The 14035-nt window shown below is 39.6% G+C and overlaps 1 protein-coding gene across 4 annotated transcripts in view; it reads left to right on the top strand.

Moving 5' to 3' along the window:
* ATF6 (activating transcription factor 6) overlaps nt 1-14035 on the top strand; it is a 235460-nt gene that overhangs the window by 166475 nt on the left and 54950 nt on the right. For all 4 annotated transcript variants that reach the window (XM_081256539.1, XM_081256538.1, XM_081256537.1 and 1 more), the window contains one exon: nt 8741-8825. In XM_081256539.1, coding sequence (XP_081112665.1) covers nt 8741-8825 — 85 coding nt within the window. The remainder of the gene's footprint in view (nt 1-8740; nt 8826-14035) is intronic.

Raw genomic sequence — 14035 nt, 5'->3', positions numbered from 1 at the left:
TGGAAGCAAAGCTATACAGAGAGAATCTTACACAGAAGATTACACATACACATTCACAAAGAGAGCAGGGGGAAAAATCAAAAATCTTGCTCTCCAAGTCCACCTCCTCAATTTGGGATAATTCGTTGTAAAAAGAGGAAAAGGGCGAGAAGTCTGAAATCTTGCTCTCTAAGTCCACCTCCTTAATTTGGAATAATTCGTTGTAAAAAGAGGAAAAGGGGGGAAAGTCTTAAATCTTGTCCTCAAAGTCCACTTCCTCAATTTGGGATGATTCGCTGTCCATTCATGCACTCCACAGACGCAGGGCACATCAAATGGACCGTGGAGCTTTAATCCGCTGCCTCCGAGGCTGCACAGAATTTCCCTGCCTCTGCTCTCACAGCTCCCGGGTCTCAGCCTTGGACCTGGCCCCGCCTCTGCGCGTAGGTCGCCGGAGGGCGTCCGTTCTTCGCTCAGACAGGACGGGTTTAAAGGAGCCGCTGATTCGGGGGCTCTGGCTCACTCAGGCAGAGGGGAGGGAGGGGCGCGCAGTGTGGGGCGGGCCTGCGGCGGCAGAGGCCGGCGTGACGTTGCAGCAGCCCGTGGCGCTCCGTGCGCTTTCCCGGGAAAGCCGTCCCCGGGTCTCGGGGACCCCAGCAGTGGCGGGGTGCACAGGCCCCCCGGAAGGCGGGGCGGACAGTGACCCGCGCTCGCACACAGGCCCCGCGGCGGCGGCGGCGGCGGCGGCGGCGGCGGCCCACGCCCGTCTCCGAGGTCCGTGCCTTACCCGCGGCTCGTGCCTGTCACCGGCGCTTCCCCAAGCAGCCCTCTTAATGCCCTCTCCTCGCGCACCAGGAAACAAAAGGGAAAAAAGTCTCTTGCCTCTTCAGCAGCTCCAGACCCTTTCCCCGGACTCCCTCCGGGCTAGCCGTGGTGCACTAACTCCTTCAGGCTCTCTTCCTGCCGCCAGCCCCAGTCCTCTCCCTGCGCTCCGACTGAAAGCCGATACCCGAGCCTCAGCTCCCAGCCCCGCCCGCCACGGCGGCCGAGCAGACAAGCCTCTCGGGCTGGTGTGTGCCTGAGGGCACCGGTCCTCTGTGCCAGAATCTCTCCGCTTTGCCCTCCGCACCCCTGTTGCTGTGCTCTCCTCCGCTACTCCGAAGCTTTCCCCCTCCGCCACCTGCAGTCTCCGCCCGCGAAGGGGCTTGTAGTGTGTAGAAACCTTCCCCCCTTCACGGCTCCCTCCCACTGGTGCAGGTCCCGTCCCTATCCTATTGTCTCTGTTTATTCTTTTTTTCTTTTGCCCTACCCAGGTATGTGGGGAGCTTCTTGCCTTTTGGGGGGTCTGAGGTCTTCTGTCAGCGTTCAGTAGGTGTTCTGTAGGAGTTGTTCCACGTGTAGATGAATTTCTGATGTATCTGTGGGGAGGAAGGTGATCTCCGCGTCTTACTCTTCCGCCATCTTCCTCCGGGGTCCTGAAGCATGTCCTTGCCTCCTATCACACTGGAATCCCATCAAGCCTTCAGGCTTCCTACCAGCTTACAGGATGGAATCTGCTGGCGTCTCCCCGCTTTTCCCCTCCATTAATGGCAGGGTCCCAATGTGTACTTGCGACCCATGCTTTTCTCAAACCAGTGCTTCTGCTACTGTCTTATTCTTGGGAAAGTTTACAAGGACTTGTTTTGACCATGAAACTCAAAATTAATTCTGGATTTGAAAAAGAGGCATATATAACTGTTAGGTTGAACCTTATTAAATTACTGAGATTTTTTTGATATATAAAAATATGCATTTATGTAAACATTATTTCTCAACTTAATGCAGTTTATAACATTTAAAAATCAGTATTTAATTGCAAATAATTTGTCCTTCATGCCAGCAGTATAAAGTGTAGCATTAGTACCACCGAAACCAAAGGAATTGGCGAGTCCAATACATCTTTTCTCAGTTTTCCATTCCTGTATCTTGAGTGGAACATAATTGAGATCAAATTGTGGTTCTGTACAGTCTAGGTTTAAAGTAGGTGTCAGTTTTCGATAATAACAAGCCAGGGCAGTGAAAGCTGCCTCAACACCCCGGCAGCCCCCAGGAGGTGTCTGGTGGCTCCCATGGTAGAAGAAACAGCAAGGGCGTGTGCATGGTCTTTGAAAAGATGTTTGATGGCTTTGTTTTCAGCAGCGTCTCCCAATAGTGTGGAAGTAGCATGTGCATTGATATAGGATATCTCTTCAGGTTGTACACCTGCATCTTTTATGGCAGCAGCCGTACATCTGCACCTGGCCTCATGCGGCCTGCGCAGCTGCGGTCCCCTGAAATTACTGAGATTTGACTCACAAAAATGACAGTTTTGTATGGTTCAGTCATACACTTTTTTGTGTGAATAAAAGGGGAGTTCAAAATCAGTTGGGCAGTTCTGGGGGCTTCCTATAGAGTTTGATATGAGAACCATCTCTTAAACTTGAGTTTGTAATTATTAGGATTTCAAGCTAATTTTTCCTCTGGTGACCTTGCCTGCATTATCAAATTTGAATTTAGTGTCAAAAGTTTCCTCTTGTCAAAATGTGAACCTTGGCTCACTCTTGGGCTATCTGTTGTGCACTAATAGTTTTGATTTATTCTGCCTCTGGCTGACATGTGTGCTAATAGTGCAGATGCAAACTTTACATTTCCTTTTATTGGTCTGTAGTTTTATTGCATACATTAGTGGCACAAATACTGCATTCATATAGCTATTTCTATTAACTGTTTCTACTTTGGGGATGAATAATGTACTTTGCCTATGTTTTTACTATGATGTGAAGTCCTACATCATAGACATTTTAATAGGCTTTTAAATGATTACACTATACTTAATTTTACTACCTCTAATTTTTTTTTAATTCTTATTTTCAGGATATGTCCCTATGTGTGTCTGTGTATTTAAATGATTTCAAATTTTCTAACTGCTTTTGCAATTTTTTAATTGCTTTAAATGAAGGGATACATTTGGCTTCTGATCAACAATTAGTATAACTACTAGAAATTAACATTAGTTCAGAATGTTGTGAATCTGATAAATAACTGTGAAAGACCTACTTTTAATTACTACTTTGACCTTATTTTTTTTTATTTTTATTATTTTTTTTTATTTTTTGCGGTAGGCGGGCCTCTCACTGTTGTGGCCTCTCCCCTTGCAGAGCACAGGCTCCGGACGCACAGGCTCAGCGGCCATGGCTCACGGGCCTAGCCGCTCTGCGGCATGTGGGATCTTCCCAGACCGGGGCACGAACCCGTGTCCCCTGCATCGGCAGGCGGACTCTCAACCACTGCGCCACCAGGGAAGCCCTGACCTTATTTTTAAGATTTGACGTGCTCTTCAATTTGTTTGGCAGTTTGAAAGATACTTGGTAAGGTAAATGAGGCAGAGTGATAGAACACTAAAGTTCTCTAGGGTAGGAACATAGATCAGAGAAAATTTAATACAAAGCTATTTTTCAAATGAGGATAGATGCTCTTTTTATTTTTGGTCTGGTTTTAACAGCTTTCTGTGTTGGAAAACCAACCCCATCTATGTAATCCAGTGTATATGGATCAAATATAAAATGTTAAGAGACTATTGTTATTAATGTGGACCTGATTTGCAAAACTTTTTTTTTTAAATAACGTGTTATAGCTTTCTAAATTATTTATTTATTTATTTATTTTTGGCTGTGTTGGGTCTTCATTTCTGTGCGAGGGCTTTCTCTAGTTGTGGCAAGCAGGGGCCACTCTTCATCGCAGTGCGCGGGCCTCTCACTATCGCGGCCTCTCTTCTTGCGGAGCACAGGCTCCAGACGTGCAGGCTCAGTAGTTGTGGCTCATGGGCCTAGTTGCTCCGCGGCATGTGGGATCTTCCCAGACCAGGGCTCGAACCCGTGTCCCCTGCATTAGCAGGCAGCTTCTCAACCACTGCGCCACCAGGGAAGCCCTGCAAACCTTTTGACATGTTGATCTAAGTGATCTAAGTGAAAGCTGCTTAGTGTCAGAAGTGCCACCTGTTGCAGATTGAGTTTCCTTCATTCCTACAGGACATCATTAGATATTAAGGACCTTCTTTTCTTTCAAAAATAAAGGACTCCAGGGACTTCCCTGGTGGTGCAGTGGTTAAGAATCTGCTTGCCAATGCAGAGACATGGGTTCGAGCCCTGGTCCGGGAAGATCCCACATGCCACGGAGCAACTAAGCCCATGTGCCACAACTACTGAGCCTGTGCTCTAGAGCCCGTGAGCACAACTACTGAGCCCGTGTGCCACAACTACTGAAGCCCGCGGGCCTAGAGCCTGTGCTTCACAGCAAGAGAAGCCACCGCAATGAGAAGCCCGCACACTGCAATGAAGAGTAGGCCCTGCTTGCTGCAACTAGAGAAAAACCCGCACGCAGCAATGCAGACCCAATGCAGCCAAAAATAAATAAAAATTTTAAAAAAGCATAAATAAATAAATAAATAACTCACTCACTCATTCACTCACTCGCTCACTCACTCACTCACTCCCTCCAGCCTTGAATCAGAGTTTCCTAATATAGGAAAAGCTGTTTTACCTAGTACTACAGAGACTAGTGGGTAATCTGTTAATTAACAAAATTGGTTAAAGCAGGGGATCATTTTTTTAAAAAGATGTATATGTATCTTATTTTGTTTCAGTTAATTATATAAATGTGCATTCATTTGCCACGTTTTGAGGTAGGGCCAATTCCTTTTGGGTCCAGATCTACTAAAGTTCCATGTTGTCTTTCTTGCAATAAACTATACTCACAGTGCTCTCTTTTCACACTGTATCTTATCAGTTACATAGTAGTTTATTAAATTACACAATTAGTAACAAATGCAATTAGCAAAAGTAGTTTTGGCAAAATACAAAAACTAGTCGTGAATGTTCAGTGTGCTAGGGGCATCAGTCAGTAAGTTTTAGAGGGGAGTGGGAAGGGTCATTTAACCTAGTGAGTTAGTTTAAGTTAAGGTCAGTTTCTATTATACACAGATATGTAGAATCAACATCTGGCAAAACTTAGTAGGACCTCAGTTTTATGGTGTTTTACCATCATAACCTCCAGCTGAGCAAAATGTGGTCCTGTTCTTTTGCTAAGTTAGTCTCCAATGCTTTAGCTGTCTTAAAAAGAGAAGAAACAGATAACTTCGGATGCTGTATTATGCACTAATATTTTGGCTTTTTCTAACAAAGTACTTGGAAGAGGGTATTGGGAGAACCGTATGAAAATAGTGTATTTTCTCACGCACAATATTGCGTTAACATTGGAAAACTGATGCTTCATTCTCATAGTGAAATGTTTTTGTGTTTTCCCACCAGTGTTTCTCTAACTTCCTCTGGGCATAAAAATAACAAAGCTTTGATTATAATATTTGTGCACATAGTTTCCTCCCTGAAGATAACCCTTGGTATCTCAGTCCTATAAAGGCTTTTTAGGAGTCCGTTTGAAGATATCTTAAAGTTAGTAACATAGTTTTGAATGACAGTGACAAAATATATCATATTTATCTCTCTGGCAACATCTTTTTTTCTACTTTTCCTTTTTATTTTTAAGTAGCTTCACCTTTGTTGCAGTTGGATTATATTAACTGACTTAATAGAAAAGAAAGAGTTTTGTTCAGATTCATCTAATTGTACCTGTATTTTTCCAGGATTGAATTTCCTATACAGGTTCTTTAATAAATAAGTAAAAGCGGGGTGGTAATATTAAGAATAACAATATCAGATAATATCAGGTAATATCAGATAACAAATGTGGTTTTTGGAATGCTGTCAAAAAAAGAGTAAAGCTGTCTCTGATTACTTTAACCCTTATTGAGATTTCTCTTGAGTAAATACCATTAGTATTATTTCACAAATTTATAATATAATAAGTAATCAGGGTTGTGTTTAGCTACAAGTGACAGAAAATCCAAAATAATAGTGGCTTAAATTAGAATTTTGCTTCTCTCTCTTGTGAAGTTCTGGAGATCTTACGGTAGGTAGCTCCTTGATCATCAGGATCACTAGCTGCTTTATCTTATTGGTCCATAAATCTCAGATTGCAGTTTCCATCTCATGGTCCAAGATGGCTACTCCAGTTCTAGCAGTCACACCTGCATTCTAGCTAGCAGGGAAGAGAAAAGGGAAGGAGGAAGATTGTCTTTCACCATCACCACCTTGACAAAGTTTTGTGCACCATTTCTCCTTATAGTCCATTGACCAGAACTTGAATGTATGGATTCATTTGGTTGCAAAGGAATATAGTCCTTTTTCTGAGTGGCTTTGTGCCCAACTAAATGCCATTAGAAATGGAAAGTCCTATTTCTATTCTAATGTTATAGAAGGGAAAGCAGATATTGAGCACAAATGACTGTTCCTGCCACAATTAGCATTCTTTCCCTAACAAAATAAAAGCTTGAATTTATGTTCTTTAAAAGAAACTGTCATCTGTAGCACAGTGCTGAGTACGTGGCAGGTCACTATGCTCGGTAAATTTTTTTTAATGAATGGTACGAAGTCAATAAATACTTGTTGACTGGCTCCTTTTCTCTGGAGATGTCACTGTTAGGATTAGTGAAATGCCATAAAAAGTGAAATGAACATAGTTGGAGAGAAAAAATGATTGATGATTCATTGTTATGGCAAGAAACATTTAACTTGAGGAAGAGAAAGTAAATGTTAAATGAAACAACTATGCTGTCCCAGGCATGTGTGTGTACAAATTATTTTTTAATATAAAATAAGCACAATTAGAGTTTGTAGTATACCAGTTTTGATTTCCTGCCATTCTAACCTGTAGGCCTCTTGGTAAACAAGCACTTTAAATTGTAGGATTTCCTCCCATTTTGCAAACATTTAATAATTAGAGGTAAGGCAGGTTAACTGTAATAGTTTTTATGCATTCAAGATGTGATTCTTCTTTGTCACAAATAATAATGTGATTTTTGGTTTTCTGCTGCAAAAGTAACTGCTTTGTTTGAAATTTAATGAAGAAAGTAGGAGGCATTATGTTTGGAGAATCGTAAGATCTTAGCAGGAAACTCAGCTTTAAGTCTGAGCCTGACCTTAACCCATGACCAATGGAATCTAAGTGTGTTTATTTTTACAGTAGCCTTAATTTGGGGCTTGTAGGTTTGTTGGTTTGTTTTGTCATTCAATTTTGGGGATCCTGAAGCAGTATTTTAATTATAGGAGTTTAGCTATTTATAATTTTCATGGCCTGAAGATCAGCATGTTTTGTTTTGTCTTGGCTATCATGTTATCTTACTCTCAGAAACATGTGATCTTTGTGTCTAACAATGCACTTAAAAAAAAAAAAACCTCTCATGCTGCAAGGCTGGAATTCTAAAAGAACAATTTCACTCATCTTTTCCCCTCTTTTTAAAAAAAATGTATGTTCTCATGGAGATGTTGCCTTGAATTAGACAAAGCACAAGCAGTTACTGCAAATGTTTTCTGTACAGTTCTGTTCATGTACATTAATTTCAATTTGTTTTTCACAGATTTTTTTCTTAGCTTTGTTGATACTTATATCTCATAATCACATTGACTTTGAATTAAGTTGCATTGAATTTTTATCACTCTCAGCTATGTCAAATCCTACTTTTTGATGAGTCCTTCCGTATAGCAAGTTTGTTGAATGAATGAGAAACGAACAAGAAAAGAAAGCAAGAGGAGTTAGACTGTGTGTCAGCTTTATCTCAGTTTAATCATGCTCCCTTAACTGGAAACTTTTATATATATATACTTATTTCTTTTTTTCCTTTTTGCTGTGACAATTCCCATGTTTTTGCTAGGAAAAAGAGGAGTTACTGAAAACAGTAGTTAATATCAAAGTCATTAAGTCATTTATAATCAGCTTTGGAATACCTACAGATGTGTTTGTCTTCTCCAAAACACTCACACTACCCTGTTTTTGAAGGCAAACTCTTCCTGGCTCATTCTTATTGCAGTATTTGTGTGGTTGTAAACTAGAAACCTCAGATGCCCTGGGTCATTTATAGATGATCAAAGGTTGGCAATATCACATTTAGAATTATATAGTTATGCTAGACATGCACTTGTAATTTTTTTAACCCTCCCACTACGCTGTATGCTTTTTAAGGGCAAGAACTATGTATCTTCTTCAGTATATACCTGTTGCTTACCAAAAGAAAAGTCTAACACTGGCTGCTTCAAAGGAAGAAGAGGAGGCTAAGCAGGCAAGGCTCTCAGCCTTGGCCTTGCTTCAGTGAGAATCTCTCTTTTATATATCAGTAATTTGGGATCAGAATTCTTTTTTGGGAGTGGGGGGAACGTTCCTCTTCTTTAAAAAAGAAGTTTGAAAATGACTCTATTAGATAGATATCTTCAGTATCTTGTGACATTATCTAGTCTAGCCTCCTCATTTTACAGGACTGGAAACAGACCAAGATCATACAGCTATTCAGCAGCAGAGCTAGAATTAAAATCCCTCTGTTCTGACTGCTTGACCAATACTCTTTATAGTATACTGCAGCATATATGTTATCAGAACCTATGAATATTCTAAGAATACTATTGATATGTAGTACCTGGTAATGATAGTCATTCAGCAATTCATAATGTTTATTGCATTATGAATGAATGAATCGTAAATGGTTTGTAGTTAATTCCACCCAAAGCCAGGTTCAAATAAAAACTGTCATTTTTTTATGATTGCGATGAAATGTTGGCATCCTAGGAACTCTGAATTTGGCTTGTTATAGGACTAAGCCAATTATTATGAGTAACAACTTGCTCTTTGTTAATCTTAGGATCACCTGCTGCTACCAGCTACCACCCATAACAAGACTACAAGACCAAAGATGTCAATTGTATTACCAGCAATAAACATAAATGGTAAGTTGAAATTTTGGTTTATGAACGACATGCAATTGCTTTGTTTAACCTAGATTCTCTGGATTAACTAAAAGACACAAAATGTTCAGTTGGTTAGTTATATGTCCATGCATTAATTCTGAAACATTTTCCCACTGTTTTCACAAAATATTATTTTTAAATTCCTGTGCTCTTTTAAAAAGTAAAGGATTTAATTTAAAGTTGCTTTTTAAATTACTATATTTTTAAAAGAAAAAATCATTCTCTTTTATTTACAAAACTGGAAAAGTTAGCATCTTTACTGATCTATACACTTGCTGTCTAGGGCCTTTTTCTGGTAATACATGATGTATAAGATGTCCCTGCTATGTTCTGAGAGTGAATTTGTAAGTTAGGTTGTTGGAACTCAAAGCAGTTTCCTGTATCACATAAATGGTGATATGAGTACCAGACCAAACCTAAGAAGCCTATTTATATTTAATCCATAATACTGATGAATTTGATATTGATAGTATTACTATTGCATTTTGTTGTCCCACTAGTTCTGGGTATTAGATAAAATACAAATAATACCATTAATACTTTGAGAGTATCCAAAGATGTTAAGGCATAGCGTACTTGCTTAGAATCTAGGAGGAAAAATAAGACGAGCACGGAAATCACTGTATCCCAAAGAGAACGTCCCATAAGGAATAAAGAAAGTACTAAAGAAATTTAATAAAGAAGAGATTACTTCCAGCTGGGTTCTTCATGGAAAAAAGAAATCTCTCACTCCCAATACCAGCTGTGTGTCGTAAATGAGCACAGTGTATATTGTTGGCTGATTACTTCCTCTGACACATCATATTAGGCTCTAATGAAACTAGGAGAATTGGCTATCCTTCTCAAGTCCATTTATCTGGTGTAATAGAACTACTGGTAAATTTTCTGTCTAGTAATGGGAACCTTATAGTTTAATGAGTAAGATGAAAATGAAAAGCCCTTTAACCTGCAGTTGAACCAGTCCACATTCTGATTGATGATCATGATTAAGCCACCAAATACAGTTATAGAACAAAACACTGGGATTCTAGATAAACTCCAATAAAATTTAGTCTTAGAGAAAAAACATTAGATATTCATTGTACATATTAAGACCATAGAGGACTATAAAATTTCAGTTAGCTGTATATAGACAGCTTATTAGAAATGCTTAGGAGGCAACGTTATAGACACAAAATAAAACTTTTTTTTTTAAAGCATAAAAGAATTATGACATTTTCTTACTCTTACAAAGACAACAAATTTTTTAAAGAAACAAACTATAACATTGAGACGAACTTATCTTCCTTCAATAAAGGCATACCTCTGAAGCTTTCATGGAGCAATCATATTACAACTTCAAATGGAACAGTATATTTTAAAGTGTACTATATTACACTCCAAAGAATATACTTAGGGAATATTATTAATCTTATTCCATAGGTACCTAGGTTTCTCTGCTTGAACCGTAATAGATTTAACTTCTGGTCAGCTTATGCTCAGAAAGGCTGTTGTCTAAGCTTCAACAAGGCAGAATTCACTTAATTTCATTGTTCTGATCTCAGATTCTTATAAAATAAAACCAGGCATTCTCTTGCATAACACTGAGCTATCCATTTGTATTAAGCCAAGAACAATAAGATGATGTTTGATTCTGATTTTCTTGGCCAGGGGACTAATTTTTGAAAATGGCCTTTTCATGGATTTGAAAAATATAATAATTAAAGGATCATTTCCTTTTTAATCTGGTTTGGGTTTCTTTGTAAATAAGTTTTGTTTTCCTTTTTAGGATATAGTATACTATTAGAAAATTTAAGATTCAAATTCAGGAAATACTGATTGAGGATATACCATGTGTTCAGTCCTGTGCTTCATCCTCAGCCTCTTTTCTGAACTGTCTCTTCACCTTGTTGCTCTAACTGGGGCTACTTCTCAAATTAGAGCTTGATTTTTCTTCCCCTCCTCATATACCTCTGAGCTTGCAGATGGGGTGGGTAGTATCTCTGCTCCCCACTACAACTTCCAAATGACCTCTCCTTTTTTATTCGGTCTCCCTAACATCTTTCAAGTTTGTAACGCTCCTCCTACCCTTCTTTGTTGCTGTCTTCTATCCCACCTTCACTGATGACTCTCCACCACTGCTTTTGTCAGCTCTCTGTAAAACTTCAGCATCCACACAGAGGACTCATCCAGCACTCTGGCCTCTTTAGATCCAGTCATCTTTTATTTCTGCATGACCTCAGCCTCCCATCCACACGGTCATACTCTAGACCGTATCATCATCCGTAATGGCACTCCATTTGAAATCTCCTCAGGCATCCCCCTCTGACTCTTCCTTACTCTCCTACTGTAATACCCACACTCCAGCTGGGTATCTCTGACCTCACAGATCTCCAGTCCTCTGACGCTACCGCTTTTTCTGTGTCCATTACATCCATCACGGCCATACACCCCTCCTTACCCAGCCTACATTCCATGTCCCGTACTATCACCACTCTCTTGCAAACCACCCTCCTGGCTCCTCGTTTCTTAGGTCCCACTTGCCTGTAAAAATCCCGCCCTAGTTAAACCCAGCTATCCTCTTTATGCCTGCTCTCAAGCAGCTGAAAATTGCTACAAAATACCATCCAGTCAGGACAAGTAGATTCACTTCAAATTTATGACCGTGAATTCCAAAGGGGCATTCAGTACTGCATGTCAGGAATAAAGACGCAGACGCAGATGTAGAGAATGGACTTGAGGACACGGGGAGGGGGAAGGGTAAGCTGGGATGAAGTGAGAGAGTGGCAGTGACATATATACACTACCAAACGTAAAATAGCTAGCTAGTGGGAAGCTGCTGCATAGCACAGGGAGATCAGCTCAATGCTCTGTGACCACCTAGAGGGGTGGGATAGGGAGGGTGGGAGGGAGACACAAAAGGGAGGAGATATGGGGATATATGTATATGTATAGCTGATTCACTTTGTTACAAAGCAGAAACTAACACACCATTGTAAAGCAATTATACTCCGATAAAGATGTTAAAAAAAAACTACCTCTTGTCATTGCTAGTAAATTCACTTGCCTTCCGTCTGAAACAAGAATTTCTCACCTTCTCTTCTCAAATCTCCAACATCCCCTCTCCTCACCCCCTCAGCTGATGAACTCACCCAAATGCTACATTGAGAAAATAGATGTAACTGTATAAGAGCTACTTTATCTTTCTGCTACCAGCTGCATCTACACCCACAAACTCTGCCTTCTTATTGCACTGGGAGAAAAGTATCTTCCATGGAGTTTAAATCCCAACTTTGCTACTTATTGGATAAGTATAGTTGGGCAAGTTAATTAACTTTTCTGTACTTGGCTTCCTGTAAAAGGAGATATTACTAATACCTTCCTCTTAGATTTGTGTGTGAATTAAATGAGCAAAAATGCTTTAAATAGTGCCTAGCTGTTAGGTTAGTCACTGTTACCACCTTTGTCATTGTCATCATCATCACCCTTATCTAAGGTGACTCCTTCCTTTTGGATTGTGCATTCCAGTCCTTCTCACAGTTTCAAAGACTTTGCTCCCTCATTTTTAGTCTTTCTATCCTGAATGATCAGTTTCTTCGCTACTGGATCATCCCCATCAACGTACAAAATGTCTTAATATTCCATTTGGTGTAGGGAGACTCTCTTAACTCCACGTTCTGTTTCTCTGCTACTCTTCATAGCAAAGCTCTTGAAAGAGTTACCTGCACTCATTGCCTCCATTTGCTTATCTCCCATTCTCTCCTCTGCCCACTCTTACCTAGCTTTTGCCCCTACTGAAATGCTCTCGCAAAAGGGTCACCAATGACCAATATCTTGCCAAAGCCAAAGGTCATGTCTTCATTCTCATCTTACCTGACCTCTTAACAGTATTTGACATGGTTGACTATTCCCTCTTGTTTTCAGTCCTCCAATTTTTATTTTTAAAAACTTCAAATCTACAGAAAAGTTGAAAGATGAGTACAGTGAGTATATGGAGAACCTTTACCAAGATTTCACCAGTTGTTGACATTTTTCCACATTTGCTTCATTTTTATCTCTTTATCTGTTTACACTCACATGTGTTTTTTTCTGAACCATTTGAGAGCTAGTTGCAGACATTTTAACACTTCACCCGTAAATACTTGAATATGCACCTCCTAAAAAAAGGATGTTCTCCTATGTAAGCACAATAAAATGACCACACCAAAGTTTAACACTGATAAAATAGAGTTTAATATAGAATCCATATTCAAATTTCCACATTTGCCCCCAAATATTCTTTATAGCTTTTGGGGGGAGGGATTCAGAATCTAGTCCAAGGTCATACATGGCATCTACTTGTCACACCTCTTTAGTCTCCTTTCATCTAGAACAGCTCTTCTGCCCTTTTTAGACTTGTTTTGCATGACATATACATTTTTTTAGAAATCAGATTTATTGAGGTATAATGTACACACAATAAAAATCACCAATTTTATGTGTACAGTTTAATGAGTTTTGACAAATGGAAACAGTTGTGAAACCACCACTTCAATCATGATATCAACATTTTCACTACTTCAGAAAGTTTCTTTGTGCCCCTTCGCAGTCAGTCACCTCAAGTTCATTTTTGATATTCCCTCTTTTGAAACACTTTATTTTGTAGGCTTTTATGATACCACAGCTTGTCTAGTTTTCCTCCTGTATCTCCTTCTCGGTCAGCTTAGCCAGCTCCTCCTCTGTGAGGACAGAAATGTTGTTTCTTATGTTTGCACTTATGACCATAACCTCAGCACCTAGAGCAGTGTCTGGCACAGGAAACAGAGATGTTCATCTCTGTTACTTTATGTAATGCTCAGCTGCCAGCTAAGTATTATCTTCATTTTATAGATGAAGATGTTAAAGCTCATGGAAGTAAGTCATACCATTTATTCAACCACTACATAATGGAGAGCCAGGATCTAAATACATTGTATAAAATATATTTTGATCAGTCATTATATTGTTAATGAAATCAATATTAGAGATGAATGTGTACAAATATTAAAAATATTTGGACTCCAGAATTTCAGATAGACTTTTATACCACTTTGTCCCTGTGGTATAAAGGTTAAGCGCATTTATTGAGGGCAATATAATTCAATGTAATATAATGTTTTGGATTTTATAGGCACATGTTTGTTGAATGACAGAATAAGCTAGGTAAATGTTATTTGGTCATTACTTTGTGG

Source organism: Mesoplodon bidens (assembly GCF_964165515.1).
Source record: "Mesoplodon bidens genome assembly, chromosome: 2".
NCBI lineage: Eukaryota > Metazoa > Chordata > Mammalia > Artiodactyla > Ziphiidae > Mesoplodon > Mesoplodon bidens.
The sequence above is the reverse complement of the archived record's forward strand: the minus strand, read 5'-3'. Positions and strand labels throughout refer to the sequence as shown.